At 38.4% G+C, this 27,594-nt stretch overlaps 1 protein-coding gene across 2 annotated transcripts in view; it reads right to left on the bottom strand.

Moving 5' to 3' along the window:
- Nucleotides 1-541: 541 nt before the first annotated feature.
- tgfb2 (transforming growth factor, beta 2) overlaps nt 542-27,594 on the bottom strand; it is a 41,459-nt gene continuing 14,406 nt past the window's right edge. For both annotated transcript variants that reach the window (XM_080895430.1, XM_080895431.1), the window contains 6 exons: nt 22,629-22,792; nt 6,817-6,949; nt 6,616-6,726; nt 4,812-4,986; nt 3,399-3,552; nt 542-3,284 (listed from right to left, as the gene is read on the bottom strand). In XM_080895430.1, coding sequence (XP_080751556.1) covers nt 3,126-3,284; nt 3,399-3,552; nt 4,812-4,986; nt 6,616-6,726; nt 6,817-6,949; nt 22,629-22,792 — 896 coding nt within the window. In that variant the 3' untranslated portion in view covers nt 542-3,125. The remainder of the gene's footprint in view (nt 3,285-3,398; nt 3,553-4,811; nt 4,987-6,615; nt 6,727-6,816; nt 6,950-22,628; nt 22,793-27,594) is intronic.

The raw sequence follows: 27,594 nt of genomic DNA, 5'->3' as shown, positions 1-27,594 counted from the left end.
TTAAGCACTAATAACTGGATATTTCATTGAGCTGAGCAGCAGGCCTTTTTTTCACATTTGTTTCCATTTTTCCATTCCATTGAAGTGCAGTACTCAGCTCAATAAGATTGTTTGAATTTGATTTTATTTCATTAATATCCATGTTTTATATTCTCTCTATCCCAACCTACCTCAAATTGCTGAATGGTAAATGGTAAATGGCCTGTATTTGTATAGCACTTTACTAGTCCCTAAGGACCCCAAAGCGCTTTACACATTCAGCCATTCACCCATTCACACACTGCTGAACTGACGCAAAGAATTATATCTTTAAAATTGCTATGATAATAATAATAATAATAATAATACTAATGATAATAATTTAAAAAATATTACTATTATTATTATTAGTAGTATTGTTGTTATTCATAAAGTCAGAAATATTTCTGTTGTCAACAGTTTTACTGTATGTATTATTGTCACTAATACCGTACAGTATTACTGTCACAATTATACATAGGATGTGACCTCACATTGTAAACTAATTTCAGCAAGTAACCTGTTAATGATGAAAACACATTTTATTCATTGCCATTACACATTTACAGAATTTTCTGTTTCAGAAATCTGAACATCATAAATAAACATGTATTTTCGTTTTTAAACAACACAGACAGCAGACTCGGGGTTGTAATGATTCAGAATCTAAGCTTTTTACTTAAACGTGTTATGGCATCTGTTACACTGGGCTATTTAAAAGGGCCAGTTGCCAGTTCATCCAAACAAACAAAACTAATAATTTTCATAAGAAATTCTGGAAGGAGACTATTGCTCCATTACTGCTTAAAACTGTTAACAAAGTATGCCAATTTAGCAATTAAAAGTTATTACATACAACACTGTTTTTCTTACCCCTTAAAAAAGTGTTTTATAATATAAATGGGAAGCTATAAAATTAATACTATTGCCATAATAAATCAAAATAGCCTTTACAATTCTAATGCAACATCTTATTCTCTCTTATGGCGGCTTAATAAAAGTTGTGCGTGTGTATTATATAAACTACAAAATGGAGTAGATAATATATGTCAACACTGCAAGGTTGCAGGACATCTTACTGCAATGTTTTACTGTACAGAATCAGAAAATGCAAAAATAAAGAATAATTCTTAAGGAATAAAATAAATAATGATGTATAAGAATGTGATATTGTGCCTTTGATATCTGCTGAAGGGCGAAGTGGTTGAAAGCAAAGTGTTAGGTAGGTCTGAGTAGATCTGTTTTTTCAAGGACTTATTTCACATATATACACATATCACTTACATTTCCAGTGTTTGCTGTATTCTCACATAACTTGGTACTGAATACTATATCGGCCTGGATTTTTTGAATGTGTGCCACTTTAGCGCCACAACATTTCAAAAAGATATTGGAGATGACAGTACTTTTCAGTTTTTTTAAATTCAGAACTCTGCAAGTGTATGATTTAAAAAACAAACAAACAAGCAAATCTCTAGCCTCATGTAGTGAACCAAAAACAAACAAAACTGGTGGAAAGTTTGTTATGATCTAAAACGCCACTGGATTTTAACAAGACTCCTAAAAAGTCAATGACGAAGACTCAATAATAAAATTAACTGTAAATACTAGACTTGATAATTTTGTTATTGAGGAAAATATTTCAGTATTGCATATTGGTGAGGGAAAAAAAAAACTATGTGAATTATTCATTATTTATTTTTCTGATGGATTAAAGCGGACAAAGGCTAATTTACACCATGGAGCCCTGCTCTCAAAAACTGATATGGATTTAACACTCCTTGTAGCTGGATTTAAGATACTTGTGCTTGTTTTAAACATGTTTAGCACCATCTTGTGATACAGAATGCTACATCACCGAGTTGGTTGGTTTGTTTGACTTCCGTTTATTTCAGCAAACTAGTAACTCAGTGGAATATGAGGAGGCTAAAACTAAAATTTAATTTAAAGGGTTCACTTTTGTGCTGCCTACTCTGTAGGGTGGCTATAGCTCAGGAGGTAGAGCATCTACTGATCGGAAGGTCGGTGGTTTGATCCCAGTCTGCATGCCAAATATGCAATGTGGCGTGTTGTATAGAGCGCTTTGAGTATTCCGGGAGAGTAGAAAAGGGTTAGGGTTAGTTTTAGTGTCCTTATTTTCACCTGAGTTGGTTGGTTCAGTGCAAGTCTGTTAACAGCAACCAACAAACCAACGAGGTGACATGTTCTGTACTGACACAAGATGGCACTAAACATTTTCTAAAAAACTTTTAAGTGTTTGTGTAGCTGGATTTATCTATATCAGTTTTTGAGAGCAGGCCTTCATGGTGTAAATTACCCTTACTAAGAAATATTATTAAGAACTATTATTCTTCTTTGACCATTTATTAGGAGAACAGCACACAAGCTCATTTTACTTGCAAACCTGTGTCAATACAGAAATACAATTCTTCCTATATGAACAAAAGTAATGGGTTACCTATACATGAAGCTTCTGACAGCTCTGGTATGCAGTTCTGGTATAAATAATAAATTAACTCTGTAGTTATTGAATCAACAGAGCGTTAGCGACTTTTATGTACAACATGCTTCAGAACTCCGTTGTAACTTTACACGGTCTTTCACTTCCTGGATGAGTTGCTGTTTCACTTTGCGATAAAACTGCTTACAGTTGATCACTTCATATCTATGACAAATAAAATTTAACATAATGACTCGTTGCAATCTTTAAATCTTATTATAGTACCATACTCAGTCAATGAGCTCTTTAGAATGACCAATTCTTTTACAGATCTTTTAAAGGCAGACTTCATGGCTAGGTGAATGTTTATTAACACCTGCAGGAACAAGACTGAACACACATGAATTTACATGAAGGCCCAACATTTTTGTCCATACAGTGCATCGAACTAAAGTTTTTGGTATTATAACTGCTCTGGTCCTGTATGTTGAATATGCATTGAACTCACATTGACTTGTTCCTTTTATTCTCTAATACACCATTCCTGGCCATGCCTGTGTGAAACGACTGCTGTAGGATTGCTAGTAAATGAGTGCAGCGGCACTTTGACGGTACGTTAACTCACTCCACTCTGGATGAAAGAAGAGTATGTATTTTCTAAGGACCTCTAGCTGCACTTGCAGGACTTGACCTTCATATTTGAGAGCTGTTCTATTTTGGGGGTCTTGCCGATGTAGTACAGGATAGTGAGAGGCTCCAGGTCTTGGGAGACACAGCAGGGGGATGCCGATGCTGCAGGGTTGATGGTGTTATACAGACCTAACACCTGGAATATACATATTAGAACCATATCATAAAATAAAATCTGATTTACAGTGCAGTGCGACTGCATTCATGTTTACGTTTACTGTGTAGCCTTTCAAACTTCCTCATTCAGTACCTTGGAATGCTGGGTGTCTGCACTCCACAGATATGGACAGGCCCCTGCACAAAAGTTGGCCTCATAGCCTTTGGGCTCATGGATCCACCTCCAGCCCAGGTCCCTCTTAAAATCAATGTAGAGCGATCGTAAGCAGCAGTTATCCTGAACATTTCTGTAAAGACATAAAGTGGAAAAGTGAATAACAGAGCTGTGGGAATCCTCTCGTCACTAGTGTGTGCAGTCTATAAAAAGTCACAGATGGAGAGATGAAGATAGGTGAAGATGCGCTCAGATTAGATTCTTTACTTATTGTGGGCAACCACTGAACCAGAAAAGATAAATATACATAGTTAAACAGATCAGCCAACAAGTTGTCCAGGGTGTTGCCTTTCACTTCTGCTTTCAGCCTGTTTTGAAAGCAGTTTGCAATACCAGTTAGTGGTCAACTTGTTGACACTCTCTGCATGCTGCCAAGCATCAGTGCCTTAGTATGTATGCCCCATTGGCTGTCCAGAGAGAGGGACTGTGGGAACTGAACCAATGCACAGTTTTTCATTTTAATTCACCAGGAAAGGGTACATCAAGCGTAGTTCATGAAGAAAAGGAAAGCTATATCCAGAATCTTGTTTTATTTGTTTGTTTGTTTGTTTGTTTTCAAATTGTCAGCATTCTGTTGGAAAAAACTTTGGAAAGCTGTGCTCTTCCTGGCTTCTTCGTTTAACAAAATTGTTCCAGTTTCTTCAGTTGGACTTGAACTGGTACAGACTTTTTTTCTTACAACACTGTTGCTACTTTTTCCCCTTCACCTGGAGGTAAAGATGTTTCCTTATTGAAAATAGGGACTGCATGGCATTATGAAGTATTGCACAGTGGTAAGAAAAATATAGCTTGCGTAGGGGTCATCACTCAAAAGTAACAATGAAACTCATTTGTTACACTATAGTTACATTAATGCATTGTCACATAATTACCAGTTAACAATATAAACCTGAGCACAATCCAACACATCAACACAAAACCCTATCCTAATGAGGATACACATAATATTTTTCCTTTTACACTTATGAACTCAAAGCAAAGATGAAAACAAGCACAAAGAGACTGAAACCAATCACCACGGTGATTCTACTTTAGAAACATGAACATGATCAGTGCCTTTTGTTACTTGTTGAAGTTTAGGCTGTGGTTGATGGGCTGTGGGTTAAAACACGCACTCACCTTTAACATCACTATGGGCTCTAGCCAAGAAGTCAGAGTGTTAACAGTTATTCTATATCTTTGTACCTAATGACAACCAATTCTGTGCAGTGCCTAGTGCTATTAGTGTTGCTTGGCCCCTTTTTACTTGATGACTCATTTCTGAAAATCTCCACAACAGATAGGGACATTGTTATTGCTTTGCATTTGGCAATTTGGTTTTCAGACAAGTACTTGGAGCAGTAGGCAGCATCAAGAGCTCTCTTGGATCGATGGTTCTTATGTTGGGACTGGGACTCCAGGCGGTATGAAGGTAGCAACATGAGGAGAAGATGTGGACCCCGAACACTGTGCTGCCACTTCCTAAAAACCTTTAGGTCACGACCACGGATTAGGTTGTCGTCGATACCTGAAAACATAAGAGATTAATAAGCAGCACTGCAAGGGCTGGTAATGACAGAAAAGTTCATTACAAAAAAACCATTATCAAAGTATTCAGAGTAAAATTATCAGCATAGCTCCAGTGCTTATAGAAAGGTGAAATTTCTGTTAAAGGGAGAGGGGGTCAGACAGAAATAATGACTGCATGTACTCTACTTAACACAGAACACAAAACCTGCATAGATTTGCAATGCCTTGACACAGTGAAAATGGCTAAATAGCACAAAAGAAAATGACAACACCTATTAATTAATGTGTGTGAATAAAAAGATTTTGAATCTGTTATTGAATGTACGCACAGATGTAATTGATCTCACGTCAGCAGGCAGCTTGTTCCAAAGAACAGGACAACAGTAACTGAAATAACCCTCAGCAGACTGAGATCGGATTCTGGGATCATTTAAAAAATCTAAACCTGATGATGTGAGAGGTCTGACTGGGTTGTAGATGGTGATTAATTCTAAGCTGTACTGGGGGGCCAAACCACAACAGCTTTCTAGTGTGAACTATTATTATAGGGTCTACCTTACAATAGGGCTGCCACGATTTGTCGACTAGTCACGATTACGTCGACTATCAAAATCGTCGACGACTGATTTAATAGTCGACGCGTCGTTTGAAGCTTTGTAAGATCACAAAAGACGCAGGAATAAGTGGCAGGATTTAAGAGTGTAATAACGGACTGAAATGGCAGCATTGCATGTACAAGGATGTCAGCTACCGTTAAACCCCGAAGAAGAAGAAGAAGAAGCAGCTGTGTCCCAGAATTCATAGCGCGGCCCAGCGCAGTTTCCAACAATGGCGGCAGCTAGTTAGTTTTAACTTTACTCTTATTATTCTTTCTGGGTCACAAAATAAACCTTTAACATATTTTCAGGCGAGAATGTAGCTGTGTAAACCTCAAATATCTGCTCAGTTTATCAAGACACCACATATTTTCAAAAGCGCTCTGACGTTTTCGGAGACATCTGTTACCCACTAGCTCATTAGCGAGCTGGGGGGCTAGGCTCACTAGCGCCGTGAGAACACCGGACCCCCCGCAAATCGTTTTCAAACCCACCGCCGTCTTTCACTCCTCAGGTTAAATATATATGAGTCACTTAGATAACTTAAAATGTTATTGTTTGGCTTTTTTTTTTTTTTTTGTATTTTATTTGTTCCTGAGTAAATCAGTTTGTCTGAGATTAAAGTTATAGTTTTTACACAGCTGAATAAACGTCAAGCAGACAACTGATTATCAGAAGTGTGAGATGCTCCAGAATATACTCCAGTGTCCTGTTATATTTTAGATAGCAAGGAGTTTATTAAACTTCACCGAAACAATCTGCAAATTTCATTAAAATTTAATAAACTATCATCTTGTCTTTATTTTTAGTTAGCACAGACCTTAAACACTTAAAGCTGTAAGCTAATGATAGTTATATAAGAGCAGATGCTGCTGGTGCAATAAGCTGTAGTTTTACGTCCAATGGATGATGATCTGATTAGTCGACTAATCGCAAAAATAATCGGTGACTAGTCGACTATCAAAATAATCGTTTGTGGCAGCCCTACCTTACAACATAAAAGTGCCTTGAGGCAACATTTTTCAAATAACCTGCAAATCGTGCCTCCAGCTCCTCACTCTTATTAGGAATGATGTAGTTATTTGATGGTACAAAAGTGCAGCATGGGCAGTGCAGGCTGATCTTGAATCCACTGTTTCGGTCTATGGAAAAACAAAAGTAATGAGAAGTTATTTAACACAAAGCATAAACAATTGGGAAAAGGCAATACTGATGGGACAGAATGTACTCACCTCTGTGGTTTAGCCATTCACTAACTGCCTCTGTAACATCAAAGGATAACCACTCCCCCTCTGTTTGTGTTCGTATTACCTTGCTGTCAATATACCGCTGTGTTGGGGATGTCACATCTTTATATCCTAAAATCTGTTGACAAATTAAAGGAATGTGAGGTCAAAGTTCTGATTAATTAAATGTTGAATGTTCAATAGTACTAATTTACACTGTAGATAAAAAGATGGATAAAATACCTGTATTAATACTAAAACTGTGCCAAAATTTAAATAAAATTATTTTGTAGCCTTGTAGTCATGGCCAACAATTTACAAAAAATATTAGTAAATGGTTTCTAAAATTACCTATAAAGGTCTTTTTAGACCTATGTATATCTATAAAGGTTTGCAGATGGCATCTGTGGGGCTAAGGGTTGTTAGAATTAGACACCCTCAAGACATAAATAGTTAAAATTAAAGCTGCAAGCAGCGTTAAGTGGGCCCTCGCACCCTGGCACATCGAGCCATGTCCAACACCTACACCCATCATGTCCGATCTGATGTAGCATTGATGGAATTCATGCGTAGAACCACCAGCTAAAATTTCATCTCGTTCAATGATGAGTATAGTCGTCCCACTAGGTGGTGCTCTAACCATTACTGACGAATGGCATATCAAATATTTCCGAGCTTGACTCTCGACTCATGCCTATGAAGTTTGGGAGAGGTTGGACATTGTGTTTCTTAGTGACAGCAGATTACTGCTTTTTGGCAAGTGATTGAAACTCCCCATGCCGTTGTGACCACCCGTTTCCTTGAACGTAAAAAGCTTTGCAATTTAACATCACAAAGCTCTTTAGATTCCCTGCACTGGAGATCAAGTCAATCTGATGAAATCCCTGGGAGGAGTTCGTCAAAGTACGAGACCTGAAAAGAAGGGAAAATGTCGCCAAAATTACACATTAATGTTAAAATGGCTGACTTCCTGTTGGATTTGGGATATTGCTCCAAGATACTTTTTTGTAAATCTTGATATCCTTCCATAAGCTTCCCAGGTTTCAGACTCGTAGATGAAACAGAGCAGAGGTTGATGTTTTAAAATTTTATAGAGGGCACTGTGGAGCCATTTTGCAATATTCCATGGAAATGATCACATAACAAGAAAGCCTTCACGACATTAGAGGTGTGGGCAAAATTTCAAGACTTTTTAAACTTTCTAAGCCCCTCAAAAGCTACTTCATCTTTCACGGTGAACCGCCATGCCACCAGGGTGCGCCGTTCAGTTTAAACTCACAATTTTCTCACTGAAGCATCATGAGGGACGGATGTTAATATTCACCGCTTTTGAGGTGGCCATCATGAACCTGTGAAAATCAGTATATCAAAGTGAAAGACATGACATTTCCTGTTCCCACTAGGTATTGCTCTGCGTATTCCTGACAATGGGCATATCAAACCTTCGCACTTTTAGTGCTCGGGCCCTAATTAAAAGTTATGGTTTAAAAACATTATGTCAACCTGAATTATCACTTCATTTTATGTCAGATAAAACTATCCATTTTGATGTCATGTTAATATAATTTCTACACAGGTTTTCAGCCATTATTTTGAGTCCTGAATGCATGTAATTATTAAACAAATTTGATTTACTGTTTAGCAATTTTGATTCATTTGTAATTATTAATACAGGATAAATAAGCAGCCAAGGCCTATAGCAACATAATTAAGAGAGGATTCAAGGTAACCTGATCCAGTGCTAACTATATCCTTGAAAAAAGGAAGGTTTTAAATCTAATCTTGAAAAAAACAGAGGGTGTCTGTCTCCAAAATCCAAGGTGGGAGCTGGTTCCACCTTACAGAGGACTGAAAGTTGAAGGCTCTGCCTCCTATTCAATTTTTAATTATCCCAGAAACCACAAGTAAGCCAGCAGTCTGACAGTAAAGTGCTCTGTTGAGTATAATTCACTCTCTGAAATGACTAGATAAGGTATTATGAATTCCTAAAGATGAAATGGGCCCTGATTATTCAAAAACTTGAACGTGAAGAGAAGGATTTTAAACTCAATTCTGGATTTAACGGGCAGCCACTGAAGAGAACACACTACAGTGGTCCCTCGCTATAACGCATTTCAACTTTTGCAGCTTTGTTATTTCACAGATTTTTTTGTGCAATTTTGCATGCTTTTTTTTCTTTTCTTTTTTTTTCACAGCACATTGTGTTCTGTGTCCTGATCAGTGTTGGTCAAGTTACTTGAAAAAAGTAATCAGTAACTAATTACTGATTACTTCCCCAAAAAGTAATCCCGTTACTTTACTGATTACTTATTTTCAAAAGTAATTAATTACCTAGTTACTCAGTTATTTTTTAAAAACACGATTTACAACCTGAATAGGTAATAAAGCAATACATCTTTCAGCCCAATTCTACTTTTTCTGCATAATCCATCATATGAAATGTAATCAAATGGAAAAGTCTCTTTTTAAAGCTTGGTTTTATTAGTTTTAATTTTTTAACTTTATGCATCAAGCAAAAATTTAATTATATGCAACATTCTCTGACAGGAAGAAATTTGTTTAACGTTTAGACCTATTTTCTGCACATTCCAGCACATAAAATAAAAAAATTTGGGGGTTTACACTCAGTCTTTCAAATAAATTCAAGTGAAACACAGCAGAAAATAAATAAAATCAAAGACTCAGCGGTCCTGTTGCTCTATTTTCACCTGTATAGCAGGCAGATGTTTGCCCCACACAGTAAACAGCGGACGCTAATGTTTTTCTTTTTACGGAATCAGACTCAAAGTAAGGTCAGTACTTCCATGCTTTAAACGCTCATACTCTCTTCCGCACTCATATATATTATCCATTGTTCATCTGCACACAGCTGTTGCCACGAACGTTGCACTCGCTTACGTTGTCATGAGACACTCTCGCAAAAAAAAAAATCACGGTTTTAGTTATGGGAAAGTAACAGTAATCTAATTACCATTTTTGTAATCCCTTACTTTACTCGTTACTTGAAAGAAGTAATCAGATTACAGTAACGTGTTACTTGTATTGCGTTACTGCCCAACTCTGGTCCTGATTGGCTGTAGACCATTGTCAGTTAATCTCGTGCTGTGTCTCCTGTACAGTACAGAATGGGTTCAGTTTGTCAAATTTACATAAATCTTCGATCGCTAACAGTGTGACTCTGAAGTGCTGTACTGTATGTTTGTAAGTTTTCTCCCCAACGAACACAACAATGTCAACAAAACGCTTTGCACCGTCAACGGCACCTGCGGGTGCCTTTGGTTTCATTCTTTAATACTGGACTTATTTTTCTATGAAGGTTTGAACTTTGAGAGTGTTTAAGCAAGAGAGAAAAGTGTGAAAATGTTCGTGCCTGTCTGAGAAAAGTGTAGAAAGTGTGTAGTGAGGGGTTTACAGCCTTAAAACATCTATAATAATTGTAAAAAATAAAGCTGGCTGCTTCGGTCCGCAGTAAGGTCCCCTTTACTAAAGGGGATAAGAGAGGGGCTCTTTTATCAGCCAGCCTTAATTAACAGTTTTACAGTCCTCACCATAGGTCCATGATTATATACGCTGTTTAAAGTGTTCCTGCAGAAAAATTGAAAGTCTATAGAGAAATTAATTTACATATATTCCTATTATACTTGGCTGCATTCACAGCATTGTAAGATGGTGAATGTTGATGTACCCTTAGGGCCACTCCTCGATACATGTAATAATAAGTTGTTATTCAGCATTATTAGTGGCATCATTACTCCTGCTACACTTACTGCTCCTATATTGTCAAATAAGGAGTGTCAGTGTTTTCTTTCCTTTTTTGTTGACAAGGTCAAAAATGTAAGAAATAATCTCTTCCTCAGCATCTGTGTTGATGGTTCCCACACCAGTCAGCCTGTTATCTTGGTCTAGTGAAGCTTATTGGTACAATGAAAGACTCTTCTTGCTCCCTGGATGTTTCACCTACAGTACATCTTTGTTCAAAAATGTCTTGCAGTGGATTTGTTCCAGTTTGCTCAATATTCTAAATGTGTCCTGGCCTGTGGTAAGTTATCTACTTATTTCAATGCTGTCATCCACCCACTTTTGAAAAAAGACAACTTGGATCCTTCTCTCATTGGCAGTTATAGACCCAGCTCCAAGCTTCCATTTACTGCTAAGGTATTAGAGAAGGTTGCGGTCAACCATTGAACTGCTGCTCTGACTACTTTTAGTCAGGTTTTCTTAGGTCACATTCAACTGAAACAGCACTTCTAAAAGTATGAAATTACATTTTGATGCAGAGTGACAAGAGTAACTGTTCTATGTTGCTCATGTTGGACCTTACGTCAGCTTTTGATACAGATGACCATCATATTCTGCTTAACAGGCTGAGGTGCTTGATTGGGGTATCAGGAACTGCCTTGGAGTGGTTCTCTTCATACCTATATGACAGATCCCTTTCTGTAGCTACTTTTAAAGTACAGATCTCCCCTTTATCCAGTCCATTTTGGTATAACCCAAGGTTCTGTTTGGGGGCCTCTGTTGTTCTTATTATATTTGCTCCCCCTTGGGCATGTTTTATCAACCTTTAAGGACATCCCTTGCAGATGATATTCAATTATAGATAGATTATAGATCAGTGGACAATAAGTAGACAATACAACACTAACCCTAAGTTTTATTTGAATTTAGAAGCAGAAAATTAGAGGATATGAGGGTCTCTAAGTCTTTAAGCCAGAGGTGTCAAACTCATTTTGGTTTGGGCATCTTTCTTTGCCTTTAGACAATAATTCTGATGGCAAAAGAACCAAACAGGACAGGCGGAAAACAAACAAACAAAAAAAAAACAACTAATTTTGGTTCAGGGGCCACATAGAGCCGGAGCAGTACAATTATAACATAATTACCTATAAATAATAATAAGTCCATGTTTTTTTTCCTGCAAAGAAGTAGTACATTAAAGAACCTCCATGTTTAATCAAATATCCTTTTACAAAACATATGAAAACAAATAACAACCTCTGATTTCTTAAAGTAAGTGTTTGCACAAGTACAAACATAACTATAAGACAAAAACATTGGGAAATGGAAAATGTAGTATTGTACTTTAAAATTCATGGCATTGCATGAACAATAGGAGTCCACCAAACCAAACTCTTTCGCAGTGAAGCTGTTGACTTACATTAAATTTAATATTTTTTAACTACAGCAAAAATTCATTTTCACAGAACTGTTTTCTTTAAGTGTAATCTGTGTCTGAAGCAACATTTTAAAGGAGTTAGTCATTTCTGGGCTATTTTATTTTTGCTTCTGAAACTTGGCATCTTTTAGTTTGCACATGTGCATCAATATCAGGTGTCATGTCTTGACTAGCAGTCAATCTTAGAATGTCATCTAGATGCTTATGTGTGAGGCTTGAGTGCAATTTTGTTTTATTGATGTTCATTACTGAGAAAACTTCTTCACAAAGGTGGTTGTCCCAAACATGCACAACATTTTTGCAGCCAGGGCTGTTAATTTTGGGTACCCTGGCAAAAGATATTGATAAAATGTGTCCAAACCTATTGAGGCAAACTTGTCCTTTAAATTACATTGCAAATCAACCGTTGGATTTCGACAGGCACATCAGAAGTTTTGAGTGTGAAGGGTAAGCGAAAAACTGCAAATTCTGTCTCGAGTTCATCAAAAATTTGAAACAGTTTCTTAAACTCACACAGCAATCCTGCAATCTTGTCTTTATCCTGTTTAATGTCACCATTAATGCCTGTTGCACATACCTTTCTTAGGCAAGGGAATTGTGCAGGGTCACCACTTGACAGCTGTGTCTCCCACAAGTCAGCTTCAATTTGAATGCACGTATGCTGTCATAAAACTGTGTGACAACTTTTTTGCAGCCTTGGAACATTTTGTTCAGAATATTCAAGTGCTCTGTAATATCCACCAGAAATGCAAGATCCTACAGCTGTTGGCTAATGTTGGCAAATGCTTGTCTCTTCTCAGGACACGAGTTCTGCAGCTTTGGTCATGCATCTTTTAACAAACTCACCGTCGGAATACGGCTTTGATGTTAATGCTATTTCATTAACAATTACATAGGTGGCTTTTACTGCTGCTTCACTGACCTCTCGGCTCCGGGTAATAATTGACCCCCCAGCAATTCATTTTTCCTCTCTCCTCAGTTGTCCTCGCAAGATGTTGTATTTTCTACCATGATGAGTCTTATAGTGAATATATTATATAAATATTATATTCCTTAGGCACAGACACACTTGTTGATTACACTCAAAGCACACAGGTCTGTATGAATAAATAGGAAGCGTGTATTTCTCTTGGAAAACCCTACACCCCATTATCCACTTTTCTCCTTTTTGACAAAAACATTTTGGCTAATGAGGGTGTCAAGGTGAGTAGGGAATAAGGTAGCCTACACCAAATTTGCAGAAGTCGTGTTGCTACCATCTGCTGTTCACAGTGGCAGACTTGCTGCTTCTTTTACTCTAATTGTGTGGATGCCTCAAAGACATCCACACTATTGAGTTCCTGTTTCTCTTTATACTTTGTTAAGTGTGCCTATGCCAAGAGGCACACTTACACTGGTGGGCCAGGTTCGAATCCTGCTCAGGGCAACATTTTCTTTTCACCACTTTTCAGCAAAAATTTTCTGCTTCTTCACCTGTTTTCAGCAGAATTCTCAGTTTCTTCACTGCCATACAACTTTTTGCAACTTTTTCAGCTTTTTTCAGCAGACATCTTCAGCGTTAAGGCATCCACACAGCATTTTCGCAGGAAATGCAAATTTTTCTAGTTCTTACTATTATTCTCCATCTTCCGCCTAAATTTCGCCGCGTAACTCGCCCCACAGTTTTGAGACAAGGTTCACATATGTTATATCATTTTGTGCGGCTGGATCTGGAATGGTATGCTATGACTTTTGGTGTTTATGACTTTTATAGTTTTTTAAATATTAATATTTCAGTTCAAATTTTCCCGCGCTTATCTGACCCAGTTTTGAGACAAGGGTTACATATGTTATATCATTTTGTGCGGCTGGATCTGGACTAGTATCCTATGACTTTTGGTGTTTATGACTTTTATAGTTTTTTAAATATTTTGATTTTAGTGCAAATTTGACCCATTTCTAGGCCCAATGGGAAAGATTCAACTTTTGGCCCCATAGAAACAGATTTCAAACTTCATTTGTGGTGTGCTGGCTCTCTCTAGTGGTATGTCAGGAGTAGTACGGCCTGTCTACCCTTATTTGGATTACCGTAGTGATGACAATATCAACGGCGCGCACGGCATCGCTGCTTTCAGGAGCCATTGGCATTTTTAAGGTTGCGCGAACCATTGAATAGTTACGGTAAGCGAAAGGGAGTATGCTTGGTGGAAAACTCCATATCCCACAATTCATAGCACGCCTCTACCGAGTGAAAAAATGGCGGCTGCCACCTCGTTTTTATATTCCTCTTATTCGTGTTTCTAGGTCACAAAATAAACATTTAAGATATTTTCAGGCGAGAATGTAATTTTGTAAACTTCAAATATCTGCTCGTTTTATCAAGACTTCCCATATTAGCAACAGTTCTCTCACAATGTTGCTACTAGCCGGCTAGCGCCGCTTCGCTCGAAAGCACCCAGGCTTGGCTTTCAGTGAGGCGGCTTACACTCGTTTCACCCCCCGATCGCTCACAAATAGTCTGTGTCTACGTATATATGGGCCGATGATTCCTTTATTCATTTTAGTAATGGTATAAACAGTGAAAGGTGGTTGTCCAGATGCTGGTCGATGTGGAAAAATTAACTGAGTTGCTTGGTGGTGGCTAACGCGGAGCTACAAGAGAGGGCAGCTAGCCACTGGTGTATGACAGAAAGGGCATGCGGGGAAAGACACATGCGAGGCGGCAAGGCGGCCGCCGATTGACCGGTGGTGGCTAACACGGAGCTCAATCGTGGATAAGGGAAACCGAAGGCAGGAGAAGCAGGCGGCTGCTGGTCGGAGCGTCAGGTTAACTGAATTTCAGGTAAGAACTTATGAACTGCACTCTATTTGGGTCAGATATAAACCGAGTTTAGGTGGAGTTTATTTTCGTTGTGCTGACTTTTTACAATCACTTACTGCTAGCTAGCATGACGGAGTTTCTATACAGCTGTGTGCGCGCTAAGTTACTGATGTTGAACTTTATGACAGCCTCCCCTGTCATTCTCTCGCCTGTTGAAACTTCAATCATGAAACTGATCAATGATCGGCTTTTCTCTCGTTTGTTTATTGCGCTAAACAACAGCAGCACGTTTAAGCTTGATCAGCTGTTGTTAGAATTCATTTGATTTTAATTACAAGTATCAGCTGATGTTTGCTGGAGCCACAGCTGTAAAAAAAGGGCTGGTCGAAACCAGGAGATGTCCTTACTGAATCATCAGAGCTGAACTGGTGATGGAGAAACAGGTTTACCTTTTAGGTGACATGAATGAGTTGAAGGGAAGTTATAAACTGTTTCTGAGAGACAAATAACACCAGGATCCTTTTCTAAGTAGATGACAGCTGGTAACTGTGAAGGGGCGGATCTAGCAAAGCCTTTGCCAGGGGACCAGGTAGGGCATTAACAGGGAAAGGGGGACACAAAGATATACTTTTCTTTCTTGCTCTCATATAAAATATTTACCTTTTATTAAATAGTTATCTGAATCTTACAACCAATAATACACAAGATTGGCTGTAGACCATTGTTAATCATTCAGAACACTGTGTAAAAATAACAAAAAATAAAAAGTAAATGCAAAAGTGCATAAATATTTATTTTACGTGTTTGATGTGTGTGGCAGGGCGTGGTCTGCAGTGCCGCTGCAGGGGAGGTGGACCCACAGGCGTAAAGTCTGTGCTCTCTCGGTTGTTTTTGGCAGGAGGCCCGGGTTCAAATCCCGCTTTTGGCAACAATACTTTCAGTTCACAGTTGAACTTTTTTAACTCTTTTCAACACAGATTTTAGCTTCTTCACCCATTTTCAGCACAAATTCCAGTTTTTTCAGCTGTTTTCAGCAAAAACCTCTTTTCAGTAGAAATTATGCTGATTCACCTCTTTTTCAGCAGACATCTTCAGCGTTGAGGCATCCACACAGCATTTTCGCAGGGTATACAAATTTTTCTAGTTAAAACATTGCGCTCCTCCCCTTTGACTAACACAGTGCTCCCCTCTCTTCTGACTAACATCCGTGTGGACGATTTAGGAATGGCATTTTGTTACAAATTCTGAGTTCCTGTCTTTTATGATTTTTTGTTTTTATATTTCAAAATTCATCCAGCAGGCTGGTTTTGGCCCACATGCTGTACGTTTGACACCCCTGCATCAGGCTGTACATGTGTGTAATTTGGCAGCATGAATATATATGGTGGGCATCATCTGCATAGCAGTGAAAATGCTATGTTTTTGATACTGCCTAACTGAAGCACCTATAATGTAAACAGAATTAGTGCAAACACAGAACCTTGTGGAACTCCATAATTAACCTTAGTGTATGAAGAAACCACTGCAGAACATTACTGTTAAATCCTACAGCATGCTCTAATTGTTATAATAAAATTGTCATGGATCGCTGTGTGGCAAGCAGGAGGAGGACCCAAATGCATAACTCACAAACACGGGGATGAACTCGAGAAACACAGCTTTAATGCTGGCACGGCAGAACACAGGAAATACAAAACTAAACTGGGGAAAAGTAAACTAACACTCGCAGGTAGACACAGGAAGATCCACACAACATGAGGGAGAACGCGACGCCGAACAGAGGGAGACGCAGACAGAAATACACAGAGGGTTAACGAGGAAAGTGGGAACACACGGGGAACACAGCTGACACAGATAACCATAACGAGACAGGGCGGGGTGAACATAACACTGACGGAAGACAGGCAGAGTCAAACAGGAAGTACAGAGGTTCAGACAGGAGGAGAGAGCACGGGGAAAACACAGACATAACGGGCTGGGGAAAACATGGAATAAAACACGAAAGGGGACAAGGGCTCATGAATACATAGAGGGGCACACAGGGGGTGAGAGTCACAAAGGGAAAGCACACAGGGAACAACATAACAGGGTAACTCAGGAAACAGAACCTAAACAGGGAACTGAATACAAAAATACAAGAGAACTAAGAATACTGGGCCAACACGGCCCAGGACCATGACAAAAATATTATGGTCAGCGGTATCAAATGCTGCACTAAGGTCTTGTAGGACAAGCACAAAGATGAGTCCACTGTTAGAAGTCATATGAACATCTCTTTGTAAATTTCATTAAAGGTGTTTCTGTACTTTCATGAGCTCTGAAACTCTTTAAATAAACCCTCCTTCTGCAGATCATCAGGCATCTGTTTTACAACTACTCATTTAAGAATTGTTTAGATAAAAGGAAGGTTGGAGATTGGCCTGGTACTGTATATTGGTGGTTTAATTACTACCAGCTTAAATGCCTTTGGTACATAGCCCATTAATTGAGTTATGTTGACCATATTTAAGATTGAAGCATAAATTAAGTCGCCCTCAGGATTACAGGCCTGCATTCAATACCGTCAGGCCGACCCTCTTGGGTGATAAGCTGACAGTGATGCAGCTGGATGCCCCTTGTGTCCTGGATTGTTTGAATACCTGACAGTAAGGCCAAAATATGTGCATGTTCAACACAAGGGACCATCCACTCCCCTTTTCTCTTCATCCTCTACACCATAAGACTTCAGCAGCTGCACAGTGACCTGCCATCTTCAGGAGTTTTCTGCAGACTCTGCAGTTGGATGTTGGATGCATCAGTGAAGGTGATAAGACAGAGTAATTGGCTCTGGTTTACTCTGTAAATGGTGAATGGAATGGTTCTTATGTAGCGCTTTTCTACTCTGAGCACTCAAAGCACTTTATACAACTCGTTCGTTCACTCAATTACACCCATTCACACAAGCACTTTTCTAAGGTTTTAGTGCTAAGGGAGACCCCTTCCCTCCATTGATATTTGCCTTAGTAATAGAGCCCCCTTGCTGAAAGCATATGTAAAGATCCAATTACAACGTTTTTGGTTATAATATTGACACAACTACTAATAAAATCTCACTCTACATGGATAATGTGTTATTATACATCACCCAGCCAGAAAAGACTATTCCTGCTGTATTTGTCAAAATTAAGTTATTTGGGTCCTTCTCTGGATATAGGATGAATCTGAATAAAAGTAAACTAATCCCTATACATGTGAGTAACCCATCTTGGCTACAAAACCTCCCATCCAGCATGGTATAGACAGAGTTTATGAGAAGCTCACTTATCTGGGTACTCAGCTGTTCCTCTCTATTAAAACCTAACTTCTCTCCTTTAATATCTGAGCTTCAGTCAAGTATACAGTTCTGGAACATGCTCCCTATATTACTCATTGGTAGAGTTTATGCTATAAAGATGATAATTTTGCCCAAGTGGTTGTACTTATTATAAAATCTCCCCATGTTCCTTCCTAAATCATTTTTTAAAAACCTGAATTCACTCATCTTACCTTTTTCGTGGAGCAATAAAACACATAGAATTTGCTAGGAAACATCTTTTCAAGTCTAAAATAGAGTGAGGGTTAGTGCTTCCAAATTTCCTGTTCTATTACTGGGCTTCGCATATAAAATTCATGACATTCTGCTTAGCTGACAACAGCAGTCCCCTCACGTGGTTGCAGCTGGAGCTTCTCAGCCTTATTGTATAGGAGCTTTACTGCTGTCTTCCCTGCCCATTGATAAGTCGATGTATGACGGCTACTAAACTATACTTTAATTTGAAGTCTTTATCTTCTATCACACCCACTGTAGGCAATCCATCTTTTCTAGAAAATACATTTAGACTTTGGAAACAGGTGCACAATCAGTTTTGCACAATCAGTAATCTGTACTGGGAGGGTATCTTTGCCTCTTTCAATCAGTTACAAGGGATACACAAGTTACCAGGGAGAGACATTTTCAGATACCTGCAGATACTGTAAGAGACAATGTCAGGAAATGCGTACAGGGTTTTGAGTGTCTATAAGCCACAGTTTAGTTTTTTGCTCTGGTCTCCTGTTAAGACTTGAGTGAGAAACTTTACAGACTAACAATACAAAAAGTAAACAGAGAAAAAATACTTGGCAAAGTTTTCATGATGTGATTTTTTTTACAAACTTTTAAAGATTATATAATTTGCTCTTGACTGTTAATATACACCTTATACGAGACAACAGTAAATGTGAAAGAAGCTAAAAAGAAATTGGTCTTCCACTAATTTAGAAAAATGTTACCTAGCATGGATGTCTTTATGATAAAAAACCTATATATTATTATTATTATCATTATTATTATTATTATTATTCATGATTAATAAACATTTCCATTCTTTCATCTAGTACAACAACAAGAGGCAACCGTAAGATCTATGACAGTAGATAAATGCTATATATGACCGAATCTATTTACCACCTTTGTCCTATTGACTCCCTCACTAAACTAGCTTTAACTGTCACTTGATCGAAATCATCAACATTTATTTAGCATGTCTAAAACAATTCAATATTTACAGTATTTTCCGCACTAAGGCGGACTTAAAATCCTTTAATTTTCTTAAAAATCCACAGTGCGCCTTATATTGCGGTGCGCCTTATGTATGAATTCTGGTTGTGCTTACGGACGTCGAACCAATTTTATGTGGTACACGGCGCAAAAATCTGTCAAAAATGCTTTAGTATGACTTTGGTAAGCCATGAAGCCGCACCGCTTGATGGATTGTTGAGGCATTACAGCTACTGTAGTCAGGAGCCTTGAGTAATCTGGGTTCAAAACTCTGTCCGCTCTAGGTCCCAAAGTCACTGCGGCATCACTGAGAGTTAAAAACTGTCTAAATTCTTTCATCTTTAAATGGTAAATGGCCTGCATTTGTATAGCGCTTTTCTAGTCCCTAAGGACCCCAAAGCGCTACACACTACATTCAGTCATTCACACACTGGTGATGGCAAGCTACATTGTAGCCACAGCTACCCTGGGGCGCACTGACAGAGGCGAGGCTGCCGGACACTGGCGCCACCGGGCCCTCTGACCACCACCAGTAGGCAAACATGGGGTTAGTATCTTGCCCAAGGATATTTGGCATGCAGTCAGGAGGCAGCCTGGGATCGAACCACCGACCTTCTGATTAGTGGCTGACCTGCTCTGCAACCTGAGCTACAGCCACCCCATCTTTAATAGAATGATCAGTGTTGCTGCTTTACCAGGTGTAAGAATTAAGTTAAACATCCAGGCATCCATGACAACAGAATTGATTAAATTTAATAGAGTTAGAAGTTAGCAGGAAGTTAGCTCGCTAGTTTCGACCTAAACATGATATACCATGTTCTGACAGAAAGATTTCTGAAAAAATTAAAACCTACAGCTCTGCTATTGCTTCCGACAGAAAACTTAACAGCAGTGACTTTTGTAGGGTTGGACTAGCTGGTATATAATGCTACGTGATCACTAGCGACACATCATAACAAACACAGTGAAGCTTCAAGATGAATGCTAACTTTTTTCCACTTGATAAAAGTTAATGGGGGGGTTCCAGAAGGTTAGGGACAAATGCAATCACATGGCAGGATGCTTTAAACGGACCAAACTTCAGTCAGGAGAAAACTGAGATAATCCATTCACAACACAACGTTAGTCATTAATATACTGTAACAACATGGGAATAGAGCAGCTGTGAGAGAATTCAACATTAATGAATCAATGGTACAGAAGTGGAGGAAGCAAGAAGAATAAGTTGAGTAAAGTTTGGCTTACCTGACTGTTTTGTTTCGTTTAATGCGCCTTATAATCTGGTGCACCTTATGTATGAAAACAGACCCGTTTATCGACAGTGCGCCTTATAATTCGGTGCGCCTTATGGTCCGAAAAATACGGTAGTAGGGTCATATAGCAGGCTGCACACCACAGGCTTTTAGACCTTCTGTAATCAAGTATTTTCACTGAACAAAAATGTGAACGCAACACTTTTGTTTTTGCTCCAATTTTTCATGAGCAGAACTTAAAGATCTGAAACATTTTCTACATACACAAAGGACCCATTACTATCAAATATTGTGCACAAATCTGTCTAAATCTGTGTTAGTGAGAACTTCTCGTTTGCCGAGATAATCCATCCCACCTTACAGGTGTGGCATGTCAAGGTGCTGATTAGGTAGCATGAATATTGCACAGGTGCGCCTTAGGTCACTCTGATATATGCAGTTTGATAACACAGCACAATGCTACAGATGTCGCAAAACCAGTCAGTATCTGGTGTGGCCACCATTTCTCTCACAATGGTGCCTCACACAGTAAGGAAAATGGTGTGCAGTGGGCATAGAGTTGATCAGGTTGTTGATTGTGGGCTGTGGAATGTTGGTGAACTCCTCTTCAATACTTGTACAAAGTTGCTGAATATTGGCAGGAACTGGAACATGCTGTCATATATGCTGAGCTGAGCGTCCCAAACAGTCTGGGGAGTATGCTGGCCATGAAAGAACTGGGATGTTTTCAGCTTCCAAGGAATTGTGTACAGATCCTTGCAATATGGGGCTGTGCATTATCATGCTGTAACATGAGGTTATGATCATGGATAAATGGCACAACAATGGTCCTCAGGATCTCAACAAGGTATCTCTGTGCATTCAAAATGCCAACAATAAAATGCACTTGTGTTCATTGTCCATAACCCCACCGCCATCATGGGCCACTCAATCCACAACGTTGACGTGATCATGCTGGATGTGGAGGTCCTGGGCTGGTGTGGTTACATGTGGTCTGCGATTGTGAGGCCGGTTGGATATACTGCCAAATTCTCTGAAACGCCTTTGAAGATGGCTTATGGCAGAGAAATGAACATTCATTTCACAAACAACAGTTCTGGTAGACATTCCTGCAGTCAGCATGCCAATTGCACACTCCCTCAAAAGCTGCGACATCTGTAGCATTGTGCTGTGTGATCAAACTGCATATTTCAGAGTGGCCTTTGATTTGCGGCAGTCTAAGGCACACCTGTGCCATATTCATGCTTTCTAATCAGCACCTTGACATGCCACATCTGTGAGGTGGGATGGATTATTTCGGCAAACGAGAAGTTCTCACTTACACGGATTTAGACAGATTTCTGAACAATATTTGATAGTAATGGGTCCTTTGTGTATGTCGAAAATGTTTCAGATCTTTAAGTTCAGCTCATGAAAAATTGCAGCAAAAACAGAAGTTGCGTTTATATTTTTGTTGAGTGTAATTGAGTGCTTTAGACCTACAACCAACATCCCTTTTACTGATAAAGTCCTTTAAAATCCCTGTGTCTGTGAAAGGAATCAATTGTTTGAAAAGTTTCAGTTAGCACAAAAACGGATGTCCAGTCAGTTACTAACAATCTCCTAATGGCGCCAGACAATGGACTGTCTCTATGCATGTCCTGCTGGATCATTGTTGCTTTTGACACCAGTAATCGCAAAATTGAATTGCACTGGAACAACTGAGAATAAAAACTATACTACAGTGATTTGAGTCATATTTATTGGATTAATTAATTTTTAAAATTTAAATGATGAGCCTTCCACACACAAAAGTTAGTTATACAATTCCACAGGGCTCCCATTCTGATAATCTCATTATACTAATCATTAAGAATCTTCAAAGTTTATGAAAAAGAACCTACAAAAATCAGAATATATTTTTTTGCAATGTAAAAAATCTTTGCATTTTAAAATTATATTAAGCAATCCTTCCTAGTCTTTATAAAACACAAAGCAACTCATATTTAGGAAATATGGCATAATGAATGTTACTCCAGACAAAAGTGTTTGTACCTGATAGAGCTCAATTCGTTGCTCAGACACTCGGGCCCCAGGGTTTTGAAGACGGAAGATCCTGAGCTCTGCCTTCACCAAGTTGGAGGCATTCTTCTCCATAGAGGACACATCAAAAGTCAGCCGCCGGAAGTAAGGGCTGAAGAGTGTAGGAGAAATAACATCTGCAAAAAAATGTAAAGGAATTGTGTGAATAAGGATTGGATACTTAATGACTGCTAATGGAACGCTTGCTTTGGACTGAGGCAGTCAATTCCAACTACTAAAATGAAACTACAATTAAGGAAAGACATCACAGCCTGAGAGGGTTGTGGGACTGAAGTTCAATGGTCCAATCCCCTACTAGTCAAGCCTGCTTGAGGAGTTCTTCAGCAAGACATTACAAAATTGTCACCACCAATTAGTGTTAGTTTGCATCTGATAAAGTGTTGTAAGGGGTGCTTTCAGTGGTTACCAGACAAGAAAAGTGCTGTATGAATGTTAGTGCATGTACCATTTACAACTGCGCCCACAAATTACACATACTTTGTCATTATCTTCTAAACACAAGCAGAAAGGGAGGGGCAGCAGTCTTCCATTGTATTAATCAAAGACACAGCCAAGGCATACCAGTGGCCAAGGGAATAGTGGGTGCTATGGCAGGTTCCTTTGCTCTTACTAACAAGAGCTATCACCTTGTCCACCCCTAATCTTTCAAGATTAATGGATTAGGCAGGATAACTTGGTGGGACAATGCTTAGTGGTGGGCTCACAACAGATAGGGACATGTAGTGTCTGTGCTGCACTCAGTGGTGATGCTAGGTTGATGCTGACTTCGGGGTGGGTCTTCCCTCTAGACTGGTTAGAGAAAATCGGCCACAGATTTTTTTTCTCCCACTTGTGGCACTAGGGGTAGCAGTAGGCTAGGCCAGATGGCTCCCTGGCCTAAATGCTTGATTTAGACTTCTCAGGAAATCTACATCCAAACTTAGATGGTAACCAGAATCGCCTTTTAATCCCTATACTGCAACGTTACATTCCAATTGTTGTGGTATGCATCAAACTGACATGTAGTTACATTTCTCAAGAGTTGCACACCAGGCTACGTAGAAGCTTGTGGCGAAGGGTTAAAATGGGACTCCCAGTTATGGCTTAAGTTATGACGTAGATCTGATGCAGAAATATAATTCACACGTAAATGAAGTGAGGCTGGTTATTGCAGCTGTGGCCAGTTGCTTAATTATGCCTCCCCCTGTCTTTGAGAACAATAGTATAGTAAGCAAATAACCAGCTGAAAATGCAAAGGGAAATACAAAAAGAACTAAAAAGACATGGTGTTGCACCAAGCTGAACACCCCTGTGTTGTGTCAAGTTTCCTCAAATCAGGTGAACCAACACAAAGCCTACTACAGTCATTACAGTGTGTGGCTATTGATAAAGATGTTGACAAGGGCAGCTTCATTAAAACATTTAATTTATTAATAAAGTCAACTGACTTCTCTCAAATATAAATAAACCCATTCATTATTTTAATTACACCTTTCTGGCATACAGAAAATAAACATTTAATAGTACTTCTTCAAATCTTCTTTGCTCCTACCATTTTTTTAAATGTTAGTATTTATATGTGGACTATGTTACTTTTTGAGAAATGTTATTACAATTGATATCAAAAGTGCTGTAACCACATCTAAGAAAGTCATGAACCTATTGTTTACTTGCATTTCATGTACCATTACAGTAGAGGACACCTACCTACAATTCCCACACAAGTCAGCTATCTTGTTGACAGTGCTGCAGCCTCACTGTGTATGACACTCAATACTGTTGGTCCCTTTGAAAAAACAAGCATTGAATCAGAGAAGACCAGATTCTTGGTACAACTCAGAAGAGAATAGAATAGAATAGAGAATAGAAAAACAGTAAAGAGTAGCTGAAAAGCATGGACAGATATATTTTGTGGCTGGGCTTTTTCCATAAGGAGTGTCCCTTTCATGGCACAAAATTTGGGGGGAAGAGTATTTAAATCACATAAATATGATTTATGAAGATTAGTGTTAAATGTACTATTTTTCTGTTTAGTGTTAAACCTACAAAAGTTTTGGTTCCAAGAGTATATGGGGCTTGTGACATTTGAGGTGTTTTATTTATTGGGAATGAGAGTGGGAAATGTTTTCAGAACTAGTGCATAATAGTCCCAGGCAGATGGTGCAATGCTTTGAACATAGTCCAAAAATTCGACCCTGCCCTGTAACTCTTCACTGAGTCCTCACCTTGCATGTTTAAGTCCCTTTCTGTTCCTCTATAGTAATACTCATATTTTACTGAAACCAACCTTAACTGAGATGTTGCAGTTTTTTGTCACATTTCTACACAGAGATCAGTACAAAATTAAAACATATTTCCTCAGCAGAACAATTTTCATGTGGTTTCTTTCTTTTGGTTACTACCTTATTCACAAGCTACTCAGTGTGGAACTACCACACTGGGTAGCTCCACATTTGATATTGCAGAGAGCACGCCCAAACACGCAGATCGTCCCAAGCAGCCAGGAAATCAGATTTTTTCAGACATATCTTAAATTGAACATCATATTGACAACCAGGTTGGGTCATGGTTGGATGTCCAAATTGTGGGCTTAGTTTAGAAAACTTATGTCCAGAATTGGTCATGGAGCAACGGGCCCAATATAGAAATGATCCACGTATCTATCTGACACATCCCATGTTTAGTGGGAACGACCTTGATGACCTCTAATTTTCTGTTTCTGAATTCAGATAAAACTGAGATTATTGTATTAAACTTAGGCATAAAAGATCTCTTAGGAGTATGGCATCTAACCAGATGCTTACTTTGGTTGGCATTATAACCTCCAGTAACAATGAGGAATCTTGAAATTGTTTTTTTTCCTACAATGCGCATATTAAACAAATGCCTAGGAACACTTTCTTCCATTTTTGCAATATCTCTAAAATTAGAAACATCCTGTCTCAGGGATGCTGAAAAACTAGTTTATACATTTATTATTTCTAGGCTGGACTACTGTAATTCATTATTATGAGGCTGCCACAAAAATATCCTGAAAAGGCTTTGGTTCATCCAAAATGTAGCAGCAAGAATACTGACAGACTAGACAGACTGACAGACTAGAGAAAGCATATTTCTCCTATCCTGGCTTTTCTTCATTAGCTCCCTGTTAAATCCAGAATTAGTTTAAAATCCTTCTCCTTGCATACAAGGTCTTGAATAATCAGGACCCATCATATCTTATATTAATCTATTGAAAGTTGGTGCTACTAATTCCTAGAGGTGTTCCAACTCTTGGCTTTATAAAGTGAATTTCCTGATTTAAATCGATTTTAGTTTGAATAATGCTATATTGATTCATTAATTCTAAAAACTAGTGCTGTCAATAGATTTGAAAAATAAAAAAATAAAAACTAATTAATCTCACAATTTTCTGTAATTAATCACAATTACTTGATCAAGAGCATGGTTGCAGTTACATTTTTTTTAACTTTATATTTAAGCTTGTAACTGACATTTATGCAATATAAGGAAGTAAATGCAGAATAAACACAAAGAATGTATGCTTAAATTCAAAGAGAATTTGAATAGTTTTCTTTAATCTTTTAGCACAGGTTCTCTCCTGTGAAATACAACTTTAAAAAAAAAAGTACACACAAATATATAATATATATTAGTGCTGTCAAACAGTTAAAATGTTTAATCAGATTCATCACAGGGTTACTGTGGATTAATTTTGATTAATCACGATTAAATATCATTCATTTTTATTCTATATTAATCACATTTCATTTTGCATGAGCAAACAGACTGGAGAAAAAAGGGAAAATATATGCACTTAACATGTTTATTGAACATCTTGAACATTCATGTTAACAAAAAACTCTGACAGAGAGAGTGGATAAATGTTTACACTCTTGGGGAGGCACTTCAATGTCCTTGAAACGAGGAACCAAAGATATACTCTGGCTGCAACATTTTGGATTAAATGTTTTTAAGACATCCTTATAATAGTGACATACAATAGTCCAGGCCAGAAGTAATAAACGCATGAACTAGGTTTTCCACTGGTTCTTATATAGCTCTTTTCTATTCTACTTGAGCGCTCAAAGTACTTTATACTTATCTCATTCACACAAGGACTCTTTTCCATGCTTAAGTGCTTTAACATTCAAACTCCAATAGACGTATCAGAGAGAAACTTCATGTTAGTATCTCGCCCATGATTTGACATACAGATTGTAAAGTCAAAAGACACGTCGTAGTCTCACTCCAAGCGCTTTATTCTTTACGCCATCATACACCACGTACACAAAACAACAACTCCTCGCGGGCAACAGTACTCTCGCGATATAACAGAAAATAACAAGTTAACAATCTCCCTCTTTCTTTTTTAAAATAAAAATATAAACACCTCTTTAAAACATTTGCATAAATATATATGTAAACAAAAAAATTGTCAACATTGTTGAACATTCAGAAAACATTTCAATGTACTTTACTTAAAGCATACTATCACTGCACAAAATAAACAATAGTGCATTTTAATGCAAAGAAAACTTAGTAAACAAAGGATCACAGTATCCAGAGTCCTTCGTCTAGTGCTTTTAGGAGGGTTAAAGGTGAAACTCCCTTTTTTGTCAGACAATCAGCAAGTTGGGATTTGGAATCTGACCAACAGTCTGATTTCCTTGGCTTGTATGAGCTCTTTTTGCTGCTCATTTCTAGCCTCTGTCTCTTCTCTGTAACCTGCTTAGTGGACTTGAGTGCATCAAACAAGGAATGATTGTCAGTCACACAGATCAACAGAAGAGCATTCAGACTAGTGTTATCAGTTGTAAGCTCAGAAAAAAGTGTTGCCTGGAAGACTGCACTGTCTATTCCATCTGACATGGCAAGAGTTTCTCCTGCCAGTGTACTTCTGACCACACGCCTGATTTTTTTAGACTGTCAAAAGAGA

The sequence above is a fragment of the Rhamphochromis sp. 'chilingali' genome (genome assembly GCF_963969265.1).
Source record: "Rhamphochromis sp. 'chilingali' genome assembly, chromosome: 11".
Lineage (NCBI taxonomy): Eukaryota > Metazoa > Chordata > Actinopteri > Cichliformes > Cichlidae > Rhamphochromis > Rhamphochromis sp. 'chilingali'.
Note: the sequence above shows the minus strand (reverse complement) of the source record. Positions and strands in the feature narration are given on the sequence as shown.